The sequence below is a fragment of the Numida meleagris genome, chromosome 2 (assembly GCF_002078875.1).
Source record: "Numida meleagris isolate 19003 breed g44 Domestic line chromosome 2, NumMel1.0, whole genome shotgun sequence".
Classification (NCBI taxonomy): Eukaryota; Metazoa; Chordata; class Aves; order Galliformes; family Numididae; genus Numida; species Numida meleagris.
This window is the reverse complement of record NC_034410.1, coordinates 31,472,266-31,492,621: the sequence shown is the minus strand read 5'-3', so window position 1 is coordinate 31,492,621 and position 20,356 is coordinate 31,472,266. Positions and strand designations below refer to the sequence as shown.

The window sequence follows — 20,356 nt, the reverse complement described above, 5'->3', positions numbered from 1 at the left end:
TTTCTGGTGGGTATTTTGCAGAAGTATAATATAATAGACGTATTTTAGTCAAATTATTGCCCAGAAAGTAGCCAGATGACATTTTCCTTCAGAGGAAGGAGTCAGGAATTCAATATGTACGTTAGGGCTTACTGCGTAGTGCTGACATTTACGGTCTTGCTGCTACCAAATAACAAAAGAGGACGTAATTGCTTTGTGGAGACCATTCATACAGAAACCGTTGTTATTTTTTCATAAAAGCTTCTTCAAACAAAAGAACGTGTGTTTTCTCCATTCTGGTGATTGTTGTTAATGGTTTCTTTTTTTTTGTTTCAGAATGATAAATTTAAATAGTAGTTTATTGCAACAAGTAATAGAAAGAAAACGTGAAGTACTGTGCATCTTGAGAGAAAAGATAATAACAACGCAGAAGTGTACAATATCTGAACATATCCAGACAGAGGAAAAAGTCAGCGGTCTGCTGGGATGCAGTACAAAGATAGTAAAGGTAAAATGCATTAAATCTGTAAGGAATAGAACATTTGTCTCGTTAAATCTGCAGATTGTCTGGGTAGCAATTGATTTCCCCATGCCAAATAGATTTCACAGTGTTTTTCATTTTTCTTCTACGTTTTAAACTCTGTCAATTGCAAGAACTCACTACAGTACTTTGTTGTGAAACTTTACAAATGTAAAATGTATTTCTCATTGCCTCGCTGGCAAAAGATGTCATCTCTTTGCGTGGAAATGTGATTTCCATCAATGTTACAACGTTATGATTCAGTTTCCCTGTAGAATCCTGTCTACAGCCAAACGTAAACCAACAATTCAGTGGAAGCTGAAGAACAGAAAGCATTACTGAAGCAAATTCATTTGAACAGCAAAGGAATGATTTATCAAAAATGTTTGCAGTTCTAGCGATTTTAATAACATTCCTCGGGAAGCTGCTGTATTTTGGATCACGGGAGTAGAGATTAACTGCATAGTGAGGACATCATGAATTGAGAAGAAATTGCCAAAGTCGAAAGATATGCTAGTTCTCTGTAACGTTTCCAAAGGTGCAGATGAATCACTTCGGCGTACAGGAATCTCCAGTGGCAGACACCTGGGAAATGCAGCTCAGCAACCCTCTGTGCAAGTGCCATCTTCCTGGCACCAGTCACCAGCTGGGCACGGGGATATCGGGATAGAAGAGGATAGGGCAGGATACCAAAGAGCGTGACAGTTTCGGTGTCACAGAGCTTTGCATGGCAGAAGCTGCAGCCAGGGCTCAACTTTGAACAGCGTAGCTAAGAGTCTGAGACCTGCACTTGGCACTTCAATGCTTGTGCATCGCTGCTCATTTTGGTCTTTTTTCAGGTGTCAGACATGTGCTGTGGGTTAGACATCAGGGAGAGCAATGCATGTCTTTTCTCTGTACTTTTTTTTCTCTATTCAGTTTTGTGTTTAAGCTACACAACAGCTGAATGAAATAATAAGTGAAATAATGTCTTCTAGGTTTCAGTGAGCGACAGTGGAAGTATGATGAAGGATTCCAGCGTGATTCTTGAGATTCCTCCTGCAACCACTATTGCCTATGGTGTAATTGAACTGTTTATAAAGTGTGATGGCCAGTTCGGTAAGTGAAAGCTTGTTTTCTGTGACACACCGTTCAGCTGTGGGAAAGGAACTGTTGGGCAGTGGTTTTTGCATTTCCCTGTAATCAAAGCTGATGATGTTGTATAGTCTCCACTGCCTTGGTAGGTAGTTAGGTTTTGAAATGTAGCTCTTCGGATTTACTAATGCTTTTCCATTTGTTTACCTAAATTACAGGCTCATTAAATAATTTAGGTTTCAGGGAACCACAGGCAGTCACGTAGCCTAACCGCAAGGCAGGGCCAGCTTTTTAAGTTTGATCCAAGTTCAATGTTAGATCAGATTGTTTGTGTCCTTGTCTATTTGAGTTTGGAATACCACCAGAGACTGAGATTCCATACCCCTCTGAGCGGCCTGTTCTCGTATCTGACCACCATCAGGATGAACTTTTTCCCCTTAATATCTAATAAGAATTTTCCTTTCTTTAACTTGTCTCTCTTGCATGTTTGTCCTGTCATCATACGGAATAGTCTGTCTCTGTCTGCTGTTGGTTGCAGTAAGGTTGTCCCTTGGCTGTGTTTTCTCAAGGCCGAACAAACCCAGTCTCTCGGCCTCTTATCCATGTTCTCCAGCTCCCAGCAGTCTTGGTGGCTCATTGCTACACTTGCTCCTGTATACATACAAATGTCTTTCTTGTACTGGACACAGCACTCTGAATGAAGTTGCTCAAATGCCAAATGAAGAGTCGCTTTGATCAGTCCCTTGACTACACTTCTGCTAGTACAGCCCAGTAGCAAGGAACCTCAGGAGCTGCAAGGGCAACTGGAGATCCTCTCAGATTTGATCTAAACGTGGAGTCAACCAGGAACGTTTAGTCAGCAGTCATGCTAAGAGAAGAATTACTCATAAAATCTAGTACTAGAATTTAGACTTTTTGTCTAGTTTACACTTTCGTATATAGATTGTTCACTGAATGGTTGCAGAAATTTCCTTGCCGTGTTTTTTGGTTGTGCTTTGCTTATTTTAAATGTATTTTTAATCGGTCTGGGGAGTAGATGGGGTGGTAATTCTGCTCTGCGGTATCACCTGGATTTTTCTTTCTTGCCTGTCCTCAGTTAAACTCCCTGACTTAAAGGAGCTTTAAGGGATGTTATGCGAGGAGAGGAGTCAGGTGGGGCTGTGTAGGGTTGCAAGTTAGAAAGGAGAGGTGTAGAAAGAAGCATGAGATACAGTAGAGAGCTTTGAATCCAGGGTGCACTTTATTTGGATAATAAGTGCAGATAATAGTCTACATCATTCTCCTTCAGATGAATTCTGATATTAAGGAAGCATGTAGGTTCAGGAATATGTGTAAATACCACATAACCTGTAAAAAAAAAAAACACTATAAAACGTGGAGTTGCTCTGCCATACAGTGAACACAGAGATACACTAGAGGGCATTGACTTCATGGTCATAACGGAACTCTAATTCAGAGAAATCAGGTGCAATTAAAGTGATTGTGAGATAGCGTGGTTGTATAGCTGATATGGAACCATGAAGTTATCGCTGATAGCCTACTTACATGATTTCTAAATGGAAAATCCCATGTCTTTCTAGCTGATAGTTAATACCTGAGTGTTGTTAACGATCTGCATTTCTTTGCTCTTTTTCTTCTGTTTGTTTTTTTCCATTTCTTCTCATTTAGTGTTATATCATAAGCTTCAGAAACGTCACAACTTGTTTCTCTCAAACAATGTCTGGTTTACTTTTTTCAATTAGTACTGTCTTCCCTTGCCTCAGTGTCACTGAGAAGGTTAAGTGGAGGAAATAACATCAAAAGTAAGGGGTTCTAGCAAGAGTAAGTATGGGGGAACGCAGCCTTCAACTTCTTAATGTCTGAGCAGTGGTCAGTGTCTGTTTCTGGAAATAACAATAGTCTTCGAAGTTAAAGCTAGAGACTGATGTAGTCCTTTCTTGTAGGGCTGAAAGTGGCCAATAGCAGGTGTAACATAATGGGATTCTCTTCACAGATAATTGTGGAATAAGGTGCACATGTGTTTCCTTGTTCCTTTTTCTTTGCCACTCAGGCAGTGCTGGAGTTACTTGGTGTGGAAGAATGGTATGTAAACTGTCTTAAAAATGTCCCTGGCTAATGTGACTGGACATTCTTGAACACAGAAGGAAAGAAAGGAGAAAAAAAAAAAAAAAAGGCTGATCCCTTTCCAATTTCTTTACCTCGATGTTTTCCTGTGCTCATTCTGTGCGTATTTGATTTCTGCAGGCTGATTTTCTACCAGAGGTAAAAGCTGCTCCCATTAAAGGCTGTGCAGTTTTCTCTCTCTTCATTTTACTGCAAGTCCTCTTGTTCTCCCTTCTCAAAACAGGATGTATACATGGCACCTGGCTGACCAGCTTTGTTCTGTTCATTGCTATATATATGTGATGTTCTTATGGCATTCCTGTGAATTAAACAGTCCTAATCTTTACAGCATCTCAATGTGGAGGAGTCTCTTTGCCTCTGATAGTTTTTATTGGTCATCTCTGTATTTCTTCCATTTTTGTTGATGTTTCTGAGTAACTGCCAAGATCTAACTGTGCTAGCGGAGATTTGTCATTGACGTCTGCAACAGAATTCAACAGAAAAATATCACAGTATTAGATGTATTCTTTCATTCACATCTTTCTCCTTCCCTTTAAGAGTCTGATAAAATGAATGAGTTATAAAATTAATTAACAGTCCTATTAATACAAAACAAAACAGTCCTGTATTTTCCCCTAAATGGAGTCCTATTACAAGATACAATGCTAGGTATGCGCTTTGCACAATGCTGCGCGTTGATTTCCCTTACTGTCTTCCTACCTTTGCAGGGCAGGTAGGTTATTAGCCCTATCTTCCTCCTTCAGGGTTCATGTGAAAGCCTTATCATTATCAGTGAAAGCTGCATGAGTGTGTTGGCCTTGTAGTGCCTTTGCCACTGTCCCAAGTCTTGTTGCTTTGGGAAGTTCTTTAATTTGGGTTAATCGCGTTCTGCTCCTCTGTAGCTTGCTCCTCTTTGTGAAGGGTTATGCAGGCACAAAGGTCTCTTTCATTTTCTGTGGCAGAGATTTCTTTGTCTGCTCTCCCTTTGAAAAAGCTTTTTGCTGATGGAGTGCTCTTCGTGCTTTCTCATCTGCTTTGAATGTCCTTAATTTGGTGAGACAGACTGTTACAACTGCAGGAAGGTTATATTTAGGTTCTGTGCCTGGTACATGTGAGCACTGTGCTTGATTAGTTACATTTTTCCTTTCGCTGTCAGATATTACTTCAGAATTGACTTTCTCTTGCTAACCTGCCTGTGTTCTCCTTAGACTTGCTTCAGAGTGCCAGGGTTACAGTTTAAAATGTTGCATTTAAGCTGCTAAAAGATTATCAAAATAACGCGTAGGGCTTTGATTATGTCAGACGCAGAGAGTTGGACACGTGAGCGCAGAAGCTGATATTGCAAACTTCTCAGCAGAACTTTTGCAAAGGCTCCCTGCCACCTTTCCAGAGTCCAACAGCTTCGCGAAGCTGTGGCACTGGGGAGCAGTCCGGTGGCAAGACATGGGCAGTCCTGCTCAGGCAAGGTAGAGCAGTGCTTGTAATTCCAAGAGAACGTTAGAAGATGCATCAGAAAGGAGAATCCAGCAAGGGTATGTTGTTTTCTCCATCGTGTTCTTGCAAAAGAGACAGTATATTCATGGGTTAGTGAGCGTGGCTAGGAGAAGGCCTTCAGAGACTCAGAAGAGCCCATGAATTTTCAGTTGTGTGGAGATCTTGAGTATGGACCTGTGTCTTGATTCAGAAAAAAGTGCCAGCCAATGCCATGAGCAGAAGAAGCTCTGCAAGGGACGCTCTGACAGTTTTCTATGAATCCCAGGAATTGCTTTCATGTGCCTCCATTGTGAGTGGATTCTGTAGACAGTGTTCCAGTGCATCTCTTATTGGCAGAACTCGCAAAAAGAATCATATCTGCATCTCTTGCGTGCAGCATTTGGATTCACAGCGTCTATGAGAAGTTTCTGTGTTACTTGCTGGCTCCAGTGCTGCAATTCATGGAAGGTGATGTCACATTTTGTGGCTGATAGCTGCAGCCCAGGGCCTTTGCTGGTGCAGTAGGAGCACGCAGCAAGCAACCACTGCTATGATTTCCATTGAGCAGAGATGAGGCATGGTGAAATTATGTGTGAGAACACTGGATGATGTAAGCTAGCGTCTCGTTCATTTATTGCTTGTGTATTTCATGACATTTTTTGAATAGTTATTTCTGATTTCAGAATTCTGTCTGCTGGATGAACAGCAAGGAGGTTTTGAAAGAGAAAGCACAGAAGGTTCAACGTCACCCCATTCAGCGCTGTTCAGAGATGCTTCGTTCCTGTATCACCCAGATGCTGTTGATAACGTGACGTGCTCTGGGGCTGAAAACCCCATTCCCAGCCACGCTTCTTTAAGTGTGTTGAAAGAAGGTATTACCAGAAATGCTTGACATGATTGCATTACGGGGAGTTAAGCAACGTGATAGAAGGAAATAATCCGGTACGATAGTGCATAAGAAATTATGTTAGTTCATTTTTGTAGCCCTTATCAGGAAGTCCTGGGAGAGTGCACTGAAAGAACAGAAAGATTTACTTCTGTAATGGCTACATGCAGTGAGCTGCTCCCTAGGAAGGGACTGAATCCCTTTGCCATAAAACCTTTATATTTTAAGGTCGTATTTATGTCAGTTCCATTAGAGTCTGCATAACCTCTATGAAATCGGTGATGATTTGCGCTTTCATACACAAAAGTTCACTGAAAATATTTTTTAATGATTTGGAAAATACTCTCAGTAAATTCCTCAATTAAAGTCTCAAAAATTACCAAGGCACCCACTCCTCCTCCTTCAGTTATGCTCACTATTTTTTGATGAGCTTGATAGGTACGTTTAATAGCAACTAAGGCTGATGAAATTAAAATATGATACAAGTGGAAGTTTGCAGATGGATGTAACGTGCCAGGCACAACGTGCTTTCAGTAGGGATGCAGGAGGGGCGAGGTTATCACAGGAGCAATGGAAAAAGGGGGAAACAAATCAAGGCCTCCAAACACACTTTGCTTTTCATCAGTTCTGGATTGAGTTCTTACAGCTGTGTCTAGTGCTGAACATTACTGTTATCTCTGAATTTTACCCTTTGTTCACGACTGACGTTTACTGAAATAGATACCTGTTGTCCTGAAAGAAGTTCTCTTATTATCTACTATTGACTTGTCTGAAAGGAATAACTGGCTCTGTGTGTTTTGTAAAAAACAGAACGTTTTGTGAAAAAACAGTATGCCACCGTTCCAGTTTTGTTTCAGCCTGATATGTCCCCTTGCCTTTTTTTGGATTGAGACTGAGCTTTCCTTTAATTAACCTGAACTAGATTAAAAAAGAATTGTTTCTTCCGACACAGTTGAATTCAGGTTTCTTACGCCGTTACTTGGATAGACAGTTACATCCAAATACATCGTATTGCATCAGGTACAAAAAGCCATCTGCCTGTGGGTGAGCTTTTTTCTTTATTAAAAAAGTAATTTTTAGATACGAAAGGCGTCTTTAAAGAGAGGATGTTTCTTACTGGAGTGACATAAAGCAAAGTCTCTTTGCTTTTTTTGAATAAGGCTAAGAATGCTTTCGTGCCCATATTTTTTGGAATGTGAAAAACCACATTCCAGCCTTGCAGTTGACACTGTTGGCTTGAAAACTTATTTTTCTTTTACCTAAGTGGTAATTTTGATGTCATACGATATTTTATTGTAGAGTCGGAATTGAATGGTGGAAAAAGAAAAGCACTGAACTCGTGTTTCTGTTTTATGTGCTGTAAGGAATTTGGTATTTTAATCAAGAAAATGTTTTTGTCATGAAGCATAATAGGTCATGCTGGGTCAGAACTGAAGGTGTGTAATGCTTGGATCCCTCTGGTGACCCAGGAGGACGCTAACAACGTGGCGTCACAACAGAATCCTCTCATTCTGTGCGTGGACTCTCACCATTGACTTGATAATTGGTATTAACCCATAGTCTAAAAAGTGAGGTTATGAGCAGAACGCTTCATTCTCCCTTAAAATGGACGTTGTCTGGAGATGAACATTCAGGCCCTACGCTTCATGTATGGTTAATTCAATTAGTATTAAAATACTGACTTCTAAAATACAGAATGTATGGAATGTTAATCCTTAGCAGCAGTATTTTTTTTCTTCAGAATTTTCATGGACGTTCCCGTTGGCTAATTAGGGAAATATATTCAGATGTGTTCCAGCCTTTCATTATAACTCGCAGTGATGGAAATCAGGATGACAAGATGTGGTGATAAACTAGCTTATGAAATGCGTAGCGAAAACATTAACTGTTTTTGCTGGCACTGGTGTAGCAGTACTTAGTTTTCCTTTTTACTGCTTTCTTGGGAAAGATCTGTCACGGCTGAAGGCTCAGTTCCAGCCCTTTGTGAAGCTGCCAGAAGACAAGCAAAGAGCTTTATATAAAAGTCTGTATGAACTCCTGCTGCATGAAGAAACGTTAACTGCCCTGGAAGATGTGGTAAGATAAAGAAACTTTTCCTTGCTTCCTAAAAGTAATTTCAGAGTGGAGAAGCGTTATCTTGCACTCAAACTTTTCTTTTTTAAAGAAGTTGTGCTTTTTCTTTCGCTTCCAGTTAGATGCTATCTGCACAGGAGACAAGCCAGACCTGAAGGAGTTAAAACCTGCGCAGCAGCAGGACCTGGCTGACTTCCTGCAGCTCCTAGGATGCAGCGTGCAGGATGAGCTATTGTTGCAGAGCTATCAGCGTCGGGATGAAGAACTGCTCTCAGCTGCTCACCTCCTCATCAGTGCTATCTCTGGTACGTTGTGAATGAAGAAGAGAACCTTTTTGTTCCATCCCTTCTGGAGAGTCCCTGTATCTAAAATGTTTATGGCTCTTTTTGAGCAGTTGGTGAGCTTAGCAAACGTGATTTTTCTGTTCCTTTTTCCGGGATCTGTACGATGCTAGGCATTCCTAGCTGTGAATTAAATTCAGCCCTTGATCTCTGGCAGATTTTGCTTGCAAAATACACGTTCCCTCAAGATTACTCTACTCTAGTTTCTGCTGAATGTGGGCATTTCCCATTTGACAAGCTAATTTCTGTTCTTGCTGCATGCCAGAGTTCTTCCTGCCCGAATGCTGAGAATTACAAATGAGGCGGTGTCTTCTCAGGAACAGCATATATAGTTGAGGGGCAAACTATATTTAGCAAAAATGAATTTAACATGGAGACACTGCAATTAGACAGTTGCTCTGCAGCCGCTTGAAAAAGGAGATTAAACATAAATGCCAACTAGGTGGTGAGGATGGCATTTGTTTGACACCACAGTGTTAATTAAAAGTCACCTGCGGAATCCAAGATAGATTCTTTCCTGGCTTTTTCTCCTCTCTGTTGTATATAAAGAGTTGCCTACATTAAGGTAACGAAAAGGACATTAAGGTAACGAAAGAGTCCAGTGCAATATTAGCTAGATTTGGCACAGTGCAGCATTCACTAGATGTGGCACCATGCAGCAGAATATCAGTTTGCATCCGTAGATGAAACCGTACACAGGTAGGAAGGCTTAACTCATTTGTAGACAGGGAAAAGAAATAGAAAACAGCCAGTGATGTGGTAATGCTTGTCAGGTGCTATTAGTTGCAGAGCACAGTTAATTGAGCGTGCTGCGTTATCACCTGGCTTTGGACACGATGTCTGCTGCTCATGTCCAGGCATAACTGTCACTGGATCAAGAGCCAAGAGCTGTTTTATGCCTGTTGCTTCTCTTAGGAATTTCAGTTACAGAGTGGAAGGGCACCACGGGGACCATTCAGTCCATCTCCCTGCCCCAGGGCGGAGTCAGCTCTGTCATTCCTCTCAAATTGTGTTTTTGCTGAGGTCAGCATCTCCTACAGGTTTTGAGAACGGAGGTTCTTGTTACATTCAAGGCCTAAATTGCATGCCCACCTGTAGGCTCTGGCAGAAATACTGGGAAGATACCTGGGGAGAAGAAGAAAATGCCAGGGAGGAGATCTTTCCTACAGCTGCCTTTCTGTCAAGGGCAAGGACAGGCAGCACAGGGTTTGCTTGCACCCATTGCCCGTCCCCCTCAATTCTACAGTCCAAGAAGCAGACAGGAAAGGTCTGGATCTGCCTCTTCCCCGTGTCCAGCAGAGCGCTTGTCACAGCTCTCCTTGGTGTAGAATCCTTTTGTTCCCGTTTCCCAGGGCTCTGTACCTGCCCGTGGGCCTCAGAAGTGCAGCCTGCTGTTGCAGCTCAGCAGGAGAGCCCCATAGCAGAGCTCCAGCAGCCAGCCTTGTACCGTGTTGGCTGGAAACAATCTTTCTCTATTAATGTCTCTTTGACAGAGCTGTCTGATCGCACTCTTGTCCTGCTGCGTGCCTGCTCTGATCTACAGGTTGTTCCGGCGTTGTGTTGCTTGGTGAGTAATCAAAGCGTGCCCGCGTAGCGTGCAGGCACCAGCAGCAGTAATGGCAGCGTTCCCTGGCTCGTTGTGTTCCCACCCAATAAAACAGATGTCAGGCTCTGGTGTGAATTTCAGCTTTAAGCATTCCTTAGGCCAGGTCAGAGCCTGACAGTGGCAGACAGTGTGGGTAATTTAGTGCAGGTGGGTACCTTGCTTCTGAAGCATTTCTGCATTTTAGTGACTCTGTGAGAAAAGAGAATTTAATTTAGACTTGAATTTTAGTTTACTAGTAGTCTCCATAGCCCATTTGAAAATCTCAGTAACAATAATCACCTGCCCTTGGGGAACAGAAACTCCACTTTGATAGCAACAGTGCTTGTGCCTTGGCAGATCTTGAAGTTCCAAATCTCAGAGGACATTCATTAAAACTGCTTAAAGAAGGCACAGGGTTGGCATTTGCTCTGATTTCCTTAAGGTCAGTGACAAGAGTTACAGTAAAAACCTTTAGATGTGTAGGGAGAAGATGAATGCTGCTGTTTGTTCAGAATAAGAGAGTTTAAGTGTGATCTGTGGAACAGCTCTTTGGCATAGTAAGTCAAAACTGCCTTTCTAGGCAGTAGTGAGTCACCTACTTCCTTACGGTTGGAATCTGGAGAAGTATTTGGGAATCCCTTAAAACAGCTTCAGTTTTTGGTGCCTGCATCAGGACACTTACAGCTGGCATTTGGGTTTCCTTGGTACCCTAAATCCCAGGTATCCCCAGCATCCCGAGGGTCACCCCAGGGAGTCAGCGGTACCCGGGTGGGGGCCGTCACAAATTGACGAAGCATTTGAAACGTGGCTGTGGGAGGTGAGCTTTGGCTGAGGATGAGTACGTTGTACTTGCCAAAGCTGATGGTACGGGGAATCTGTGCCTTTTACACTGCCTTGTAAGCTCTCCCGTGGCTTTGTGAGAAAGAACTGAGCTGTGCGACGCCAAACAGCACTGCTTGAAAGGCCCTTTTAATGTCTTTGTTTCTGTCTTTTTCTCTCTCTCATAAATACAGCCTTACGTCGTTTCAGCTGATGGCACCTTGGCACTGAGCAGTCCTTCGGTGGCAGCTCTCACTGACAGAGGAAGATTTGATGTCGCGCGAAGGCTTTTTGCTTCATCAAACATTAATTTGGAAAAGACAGAGTCTTCTGTAAAAGCTGTAACTATGAGCGAGCCTAGATTCTTCCCTCTTGTTCTTTATGTTGCTTTGTGCGGACTTCACAGTTTAGGTGGGACTGCAGAGGAGCTTTTCTGAGCAGTCCCTGCCCTACCCTGTTCTTCCTTCTGTAGCTCTGCAGTGCAGCATTGATGCTTGTGAGAGCCCCGGGGAGGAGTACTCGGGGCAGTGCAGCCAGGTGGCACGGGGCAGTGCAGGCAAGGGGTGAGCACGCTGCTCCTCTGCAGCTCCACTAAGGTTTGTCTGCAGTGGAAAATACATAAATAAGTAAATAAGGGATGCAGGGGAAGAAGAAAAAAAGGCAAGCATGGAAGAGAAATTGAACATAGCTGTTCTGATAGTTGTCAGATCTGCAGAGCAGTGGAAGCCTGATTGCTTGCATTAATATGCATGGGAGAAAACTGCAAAGTACGAACTGCTTTTTGTAAGCAAGTGAGCAAAAAGGCTGTGGAATTCTAGGGTTCTGCAATGCAATACATGTTTTGCTCATTTAAGATCTGACGTGCAGAATGCCCTCGCTCTGGAGGAGGTGGAGGGCTCTGGAAGAGCTACTTCGTTAGGTTTTCCTTCATTAAGTGTAGTTTGGCTTTATGGATGTGAGCTGCACACTGCAGGAAATAATGAACTCTTTTTTTTTTTTTTTCCAAAACTGAGACCACCTTAGGGATTTCTACCTCTGTTTCCAGTAAGTTTTTACGAAGCTTAGCAAATTTCAGCTGCCTATATTGTATCTTGAACTTTCTCTTTGAGATGTGGTGATGCCTTCTGCTATGTGCATACCAAAAGTCCCTGCTGCACTCCACAAAGCAATCATTTTACCCGTGTGACATCTTCAGTGTTTTGCTCGTGTCATTCACTAACGGCAGAGAGTTAATGTAAAGCACTTTGTACTTTGAACTGTTTTGCCTGTTGTTCTTTTTAGTCATAATTTTCTGTGATCATGGAAATGGGACAGAAGTGCAGGAGGGTTCACTGTAAATGCAGGAAGCTGTTGTTGCTGTGAAGTGGGCTCTCAGTGCTTTCAGGCAGGGCTCAGGGGTGGTGAACAGGCGACAAGCGGGCACCTGCAGGGAGAGGTGGTGAGACTGAGCTGCCGGTGTTTCTGTGTCCCATTTGTAAAATGAGGGTAAAGTGGAGCTGGTGGTTTTGGCTTAACACTGCGCTGGTGCATATGGAGATGTCCTGCAAGCACGTTACCCTGCTTGTGTGAGCTGTGTGTCTGTACATGGGAAGGTTTTCTTTTGCCAACCGCTGCTTGTAAGTAAGTTGCCTCTGTAACTAACTATTCTATCGAAATTTTGTATTTAATCTTATGTCAGAACAGTAGAATAATTTTAAAAATCAATGTGTATGATTTCCCTTTATCCCTTTCCTGGTTCCAGTCATCCTTTTGGCTTTGAAAATCGGTGCAGACAGCGAGAGGACATGTGTGAATCCATGTAGTGCTGCTGTCCACCTATCCTGATTTTAGTCTTGTTGTAAGCCTTATATACACTGCATTGCTGAGCTTCTTTCAGGGTGGTTGGCTGCATCGAACATGGATGGGAGGCGATTTGTTCACAGAGGAAAAAGACCCTCAGGTGTTCTATAGAAAGTTAGTTAAAAAAAAAAAGAGGCATTGGTTGCGCATGGCAACCACCAAGCTTGGGTCTGCCCTTTTATGTGCTCTCTGTCCTTCTGAAAGCAGCATCTTTATGCACATGAACATTCAAAATGGCTCAGGCTGGGGATACATTGATCCGAAGAGGCAGCGGAAGCCATGAGTCTCTCTCCATCTAACTTCTGTCCTGCCCTTCCCTAAGCTAAATGAGGAGAGCCTCTTCAGGGCCCCTGGCTGTGCTGCATTGATCTAAATGAATTCAGATTCCACTCGGTGCATCCAAGCTGAAGCAGTGATTGCTTGAGACAGGTTGGCCTCGTACAGAAAATGCTCTTTCAAGGTTAGACGGGGTCTTCCCCCAAAAACAGAGGAGGCAAAAGGGCACTAGGTTCCTTCAGGGGAGCCTGGTACTTCATTTCACTCTCGGCCTCTCCCGCGCTGCTTCCCTGATACACTTCTGCCTTCTACAGAAGGGAGAAGAGCCCACACCTTCGCAGTTCAGATCAGGACAAGGGAAGATGAGGTCCGCAGCCACTTTTCCGAGTAGGCCCGCACTGCGTCCAGCAGCCTCAGCCTTGCTGCCAGGAACGAGCGCTCACCTTGTACCAGCTGCAGCCTCAGCTGCCTGAGCTTGTACGTACGCTGGTGAATTACAGTGTGAACCTAGGAGCCCAACCCCATTAATGGGGGTTTAATGATTTGAAAGTGAGCAGCCCTGCTTTAGCAGTAGCATTTATAGGATGGTTGAAGAGGCCCAGAGCGCTCTGCATTGGATGGGGAATGGGTGCATTCAAAAGCCAAAAACGTTGCATTTCTGAACTGTGACCGCCACCTCTCTCCCATGAGAGAATCTCAGTCCTATTTCACCCCCTTTCAGTTAGTTTCAAATGCTGAATGCTGTTCATTTCCCACCCTCCAGCCTGTAGCTGAGGCCCCGGGGCTTAGCACAGGAGCGCAGTCCTTCAGCCTGGAAGAGGAGAGCAGGGGAATTCCACAGCGCTGCTTGCCAGAACACTGCCCTTCCTGCTAAGCCTTCATGGCATCTTGATAGCTAATCTTTTAGTTAGCTACAATTCACAGACAGACCAAAAAAAATCCAACAAAAAAAGGTCTAGTTTTTCAATATTAAATCTTTATTATATACAAAAATATTTTGTTGGGAATTAACAGAATTTCACAATTTGTACATTAATATTTTTACGCTTGGCTGTGTTTGTTGTGAAAATATTAGCTGTGAAAAAGACAATGGGGGTTTTAGAAAACAAGTTACAATTTAAAAATGTCCTATGTAGTAGCTGACTTCATCGATAGAAAGTCCCACCTCCTAGCGCTGCTCTAGAGCGTCGTATTCAAACAACAGTTAGCTACTAAATCAGCTTCAGTTTCGTATTAGAAAATTTATTTAATAGTTGTTTTGTAGGATATTTTCAGCTAATAGAAAGTATTTCTTTACAGGAGAGCAGTTCTTCAACATTTACAAGTTTCTAATTCAGTTCAGTTTAATATGCTGTAGAAGGAAAAAAAAATCATGCAAAGCTTCAAGAGGGAAAAACGGGTATGAGAGTAAGCAAGGGAAAGGAATGTGCACTGACACTTTTAAAACACATTTAAATCAAAACACTTAAACAAGATTTTATAGTTCTTAGTCCAGCTTGGGGTGAGAGGGTGCCACGGTCTCTTATGTTTTAAAACCTAAGAGGTTCCCCCTTATATCGGAGTAGTAAAGTGTTACGTACAGGAGATGCGTACTGCAGGAGTCAGGGGCAGGGAAAGCTCAACATGCATTTTCAGTGGGGGGAAAAATCCCTTTCAGCAGTTCTCTCCATATACAATTGCACAAGACAAACTAACTCAAATCGGTCAAAAAAAACACCAAAAAAACAATTTTGCTGCCACTGCCAGAATGGTGTCATTGATTTTGCTCTGTATATCACACAAGAGGTCAAATGACTGAGAAGTTACTTGGGTTTTTGGCAGAGGTTTACCGTACTCTAGGTAAACGCCGTCTACTCATGGAGCGCTGACTTGGATCAGGTGTGAATGCAGCCAGACTTGTACAGACATGCATTTCCGTAGAGCTAAAGACATTAAAAGAATAAATGGGAGAAAATGTTTCCAGGACTTCAACCATTTTGGCCTTGCAGGTTGGTCCTACTCCACATCCAACCACTGCGTGAGCAGCAACAGAAAATCCATACCCAACTAGCATGAGAAAAGGTTAAGCATATTGAGAACAAAATTCACACTTACTTTAAATGCACTGTATCCTACAAAATATAAATATTGCTGAAACTGTCCTTTAAAAAAGGAAGGAAAAAAAAAAGTATTTGGAGGCAAAACTGCTACACAGCCTTTACCAAGCTGGAATTTTTATGTGAGCAGGTAAATCCCAGCTCCAGTACCAGTCAATGGAGTAAGAATTCAGCAGTTTAGTGTGACAGTTTGTGGAATGGTATCCCACTGTGGTCCAAAATGGAGAATTCAAGTAAATTAGCAAATACTGTTCTATTTACTTGCAGTATATTAATCCTAAATTCTATTTATCTATCTATATCTATCGTAAATTTGTGTGAGTACACTTTACTTGGAAGCCAAAGCTGCCTCTGAACATTTGTTAATTTTATAGAGGTTTTTTTAATGCAATACAATTTTTCCTTTGCACCTAGTTTAGGACTGCCAACACCAAGTTCCACTGTTCTTAAATACCAGTGCTTATGTTGACCGCTGTGCCCTATAAAGGAGGCAAGGTGAGAACCCCAGACAGGTCACACATCAGTAAGATCGCTAAGAATGTGAAACTCAAAAAAGGTGGGGAACAAACCAACCAACCAGGGCCAGAACTTCCCATCTTCAAGAATGACAGTCCACCAGAGAAATCTAAGTACCTTTAAGTGAAGAAATCCCAATAATGGCCCAGGAGAGGTTTTCTGTAAGAACCGACGGCTAGAGGGATATTTAAGGCAAGAGGTCTGGCAGACTAGAAGTCTTTGAATCAACCGCTACCTAAACGTGGATACATCGATCTCTGAACACTTTTGCAGAAGTAGTATCGTTAAGTTTGGCAATAATACCGCAATGCTTTAACCCTTCAGAATTTGGGTGAGGCAAAAAACCCTGCAGGAAGCAAATACTCCGTACATGTTAGCATGATTGATGCGACAGACTTCCACCTGTAATTAGTGTTAAAGCTGTACCTACAGGCACAAAGAGTGACTGGGAAGCTACTGCAGCAGGCACTATAGATGTTTTGAGAATTGGCATCTGCCTCCAAGTTCAGTCTGAATGATGAAGATGGACGAAGCCTGAATGGGAAGCCAAGGAACAGGGAAAGAAGTTTGGGCTGGATTGTGTTCGCAGTAGTAGCTCGTGTGGAAACAGATAACCCAGCTCTCCTGATTTCTGGAGTTGTGTTCTACTTGTCATTCTCCACTGGTCCTTTCTTAAGCACAGCAGAGAGGCAAACTTGGCTTCAAAGGGTCCCTAGCCAGGAATTTTCTGTCTTTTAAAAGAGAAAATAAAGTTTCCTATTTATTATCCGAATCACCCTTAAAAAAACATACAAGCAAACCATGGAACGCTTCCTGAAGACTGAGTTGCCGGCAATTTGTATAACAGATCACTCAGGTGGGATTTTAGAGGACGCAATGAGTTAGGACAGAAGATAAGGGAAAAAAAAGTGGCATTTTGAGCCCACGAAGGATGTGATGGTTTACATAAAGAGATTCAGAAAGAGCCGATCTGCTGTCCTGCAGCTTTTCTATGACCGAGTACACAGAGCTGCACTGACCTGAGAACTCTGCAGCCTGAGAATACCGCCTTGGGTAGACGCTTATTTCCCTTGCCTGTGTCAGTACGTGATACTGCTGCATTTTCACCTTCAGTTTATGCTTGCAGATCATTATTAAAGCCCTTTGTAAGTCTATGCGAGATGACATATCACACCAAGCTTTAACTGACTGCATGCTGTCACGATGTAGAACCTAAAGTAGACCTGCTAGTCTAACAGCGACAGCAAGGTAATCACGTGGGTATAAATGCACCAAAGTCTTTACGTTAAGGGTGAGACTAATACATAGTTAGGGGATTTTTTGGTGCATTTAAGGAAATAACTTACGGCTCTTGCCATATTGACTGTGTTTTTATGTATAACTTTTCATACAGAGGGCAACTACAGTGTTTCTTCTATAAGTCTCTCTATATGTACAGAATTTTACAGCACCTCCATGCACTGTTTAAAACATAGAAATTACAGATAAATATAGAATTTTTAGATTGAAATATCTGTATATTTAGAAAAATATACATTAGTAAACACAATAAACCAGGTAGAGAAGTGTACCAGTTCTAAAGTCTCACATGCAGGTACATTTCTGGATTAAGTCATGGTAGATAGCGATGTGGTAGCAGACATGAGCATTTTTGTTTCACCATCCACATACGTACATATACACAGACAACTACTTGATAATTCACTTTTCTAATCTACTTAAATATTTATCTTGTGATACATACCACATATCTTAAACATTTAGCAGCATCTTCACCTCGCTCAGACACACCTATTGTTATTAACAGTCAATGTAAAAACTTTTCCTGTTATCTGGAAAATGAATGCTCAGTACAGAATGAGATACGTGACATTCTAGCTATTTATCCCCCAGGAATACTTCAAACAGCTCTTATGTGAAATGGTTGCCCTTGCTCAGAACTCGCCTTTCACAGCATCTTTTCCCTCACGGTGCAGTGCACGGGTCCCTGTCCAACTTCTGACCTAGCTCACTAGAACGGGTGGAGGCTGTCACCACCGTGTACATGACCAACATGGCATTCTCATTCTAAGACCCTCCAGGAATGCTTTGGTCTAATAACAGTAACTTATTTTCATTCTAGTCACCCTACCAGGCAGCAATAAACGAAGCAGAATATCTGATGAAAAAAAAAAAGTCCAAAACACTATACACCTGCCAACATGGACTCTCAATTTGCATGATTTAACAAACAGATGCAAGGAATGTATTTTTTTCTCCTTCAAATTTGCATGTGACCATCCAATTAAAACCTGCACTAACTTTGATAACGGTCCTTGAATCCAACCTTAGCAACCCATTGCTTATTGCTTAGCTGGTGCTTCTCATTAGCATCTATATTAACAGCAGCAAAGGGTCAGCTGCTGGGCTCCACTGCGCTAACTTAAATGTGCTTGACTGCTAAACACTGTGTGGAGCTTAAGCAAAAGCTAAAGCTTTAGGCTTCAGCAAATACACGGCTACTTGGAGGCTGTGTAGGCTCTTTTCATGGTACGATCTCTGAGATGGAAATAGGAGTAGCGAGGTTTTTGTGACGAAACCTTGGTGCCCACGTCTCATGTGCTTCATTTGGCTGAGTACATGTCTGAAAAATGATGAAAAGAGGTGATGTTTGCAATATCAACTACTATGCGGTGGAAACTGAAGAATCATCTCATTCCATTCTTAAAGGATGAGTGAGCTCAGCCCACTTTTGGCATCACAAATAGAGTATTTTCTAACTCGTAACGAAAAGGCATCGCACCTGTCCAGGTTGCACATCTTATTTACAGCGTATGTAGGTCTTCTATTACACAGTATACAAACACAGTTCAGTCACGTTCAGCTTATAGTGCCAAAACGAAATCACTGAAATAGTCAAGCAGTGGTCTGCTGTCTTTGCTGCTCCATAAAACACTCCATCTATTTCTCAGAGCAGCCTCTGAGTGACGGGATCACAGAACACGTCTCTGAGAAAGGCAAATAAAGGTCTGGGGCTGCTGCCACACTAAAAAGCTCTGCCCAGCTTAAAACCAGAGCAAACAAAACTAATAAAGCAAAGCAGTGGCACAAATTTTCCTTAGAAACTTTCAGATTCCCCCCCAAAAGACTGAAATCTCAGTGTTCAGAGCCACGACGATGCCCCGTGCTTACACACAGTTCTGACAAACGCTTTCTAAATCCATTGCCATCTTAAGCTGCCCCCCCTGCCAAATAACCAGCTTCATCGGCTTTAAAAATCACCTGCAGCATACAGCTGGGTGGTTTTGCTTTTTGAGATGTATGCTTTTCTTACATTATATCAACAGTTTCTCATGTGCACGTAGAAGTCTTTAAGAGCCCCAGGAACCAATACTGCTTTACAGTGCGTAAGCCTCTTTTCCGTCAGAAACAGTTCTGAGGAAGTTGCCTTCGTGATAGTGTTCTGTATCACCACTTTGGCGCTGAAAAAGAATTCAGAAGCAAAGTGCCTGTCACCAGATGGAAGAGAAATTACTCAAATAGATGACTTCTGTTTAGCCTGGTAAGCGATGGTGAATGTCGCTATATACAACAGCTAACACAATAATATAAAATATGATCACAAGAAGAGTGAGTCTCGGTGACAAGCTGTATTTTCATTTTGTTCTTGTCAAGCAGAAACTTACATTAGCATAAGCTTTGATCGATGAACCAAACGTGACTTATGTCTATGAGCCTAAAAGGGGAGAACTGTCACCAAACACAGAAGTATGTTATAAAGCACAAAAATTAGGAACAACGTTGCTTTTTAGCAGTAAGCTTCCAATTCACAAGCTATCTGATGAAAAATTCAATTAAAAACAATGCAACAAAGAGCACAGAAATTCCATTATATCACACTCAAAAATACAACAGTTGATCACACAAATTTTCCAAAAGAGAACGCAAAACTCAGCTAGATATCTCAGGAAATTAAGCCACAGATCACTACAGAAATATCAGATGATGTCCTAAGAAAAGAAAATGCTGGTTTGGGGTTGGGTTTTTTTTTGGATTTTTTTTTTTTTTTTTTTAAATCAATGTGTTTTCACAAGCATGAATACAACAGTCCTAAAAATTGAGCTTTACTCTACAAGGCTCCGCTATCAGGTCCTCTCTCCGGCTACATCACCACTGCACTGAGTTACCTTGCACGCACGCTCCCTGCCGTAGGTACTTCCACCACCAGAGGCTTCTGACGGGTTGGCTCCCAAGAACAGCCAACTAACAGCTTGCAAGGTATTGCTTCGTGTGATTTCAAGGGACACATAAAGGAACCTACAGAACAGCTGTCTAAATCAAGAGACATCGGGAATTCATGAAACATCAAGAATGCTTCATCGTTCAGCAGAAGAAGCTGGAGCAATGGAGCTGTGTCGCTTGTTGCTTTTAGCATTTAAAATTCTGCTCCCGTCAAATCATTGCTTTTTAAGGAAAAAAGAAAAGAAATTAGTGTTCTTTCCTAATAAGAGCTTTGGACCGGTTAAACGCTGACATTAACAAGTTTTACAAAAATTGTTTCAAGTATCCTCTTTTTAGTCACAGTGAAAATGTAAGACCAAGATGATGTAAATGTTAAAGTGAATGACTGAAGGTTTCTCAGATGAAAAAGGCAAAGGTACTAAATCAAAACATATAAAATGCTTAAACGCATTTCCTTCATGTGATATGAATAGAAAGGTTATCTGTAAAAAGTTAGAAAAATTAAAATAAATTACAGATTTAAGTACACTTTCCCTTCAACATTTTTATAAAAAG

General features: G+C 42.0%; 1 protein-coding gene across 5 annotated transcripts in view; it reads left to right on the top strand.

Moving 5' to 3' along the window:
- DFNA5 (DFNA5, deafness associated tumor suppressor) overlaps positions 1-19,629 on the top strand; it is a 31,640-nt gene extending 12,011 nt beyond the window's left edge. For all 5 annotated transcript variants that reach the window (XM_021387447.1, XM_021387445.1, XM_021387443.1 and 2 more), the window contains 7 exons: positions 316-487; positions 1,477-1,597; positions 5,833-6,021; positions 7,984-8,111; positions 8,227-8,413; positions 9,943-10,016; positions 11,048-19,629. In XM_021387447.1, the coding sequence (XP_021243122.1) occupies positions 316-487; positions 1,477-1,597; positions 5,833-6,021; positions 7,984-8,111; positions 8,227-8,413; positions 9,943-10,016; positions 11,048-11,290 (1,114 nt within the window). In that variant the 3' untranslated portion in view covers positions 11,291-19,629. The remainder of the gene's footprint in view (positions 1-315; positions 488-1,476; positions 1,598-5,832; positions 6,022-7,983; positions 8,112-8,226; positions 8,414-9,942; positions 10,017-11,047) is intronic.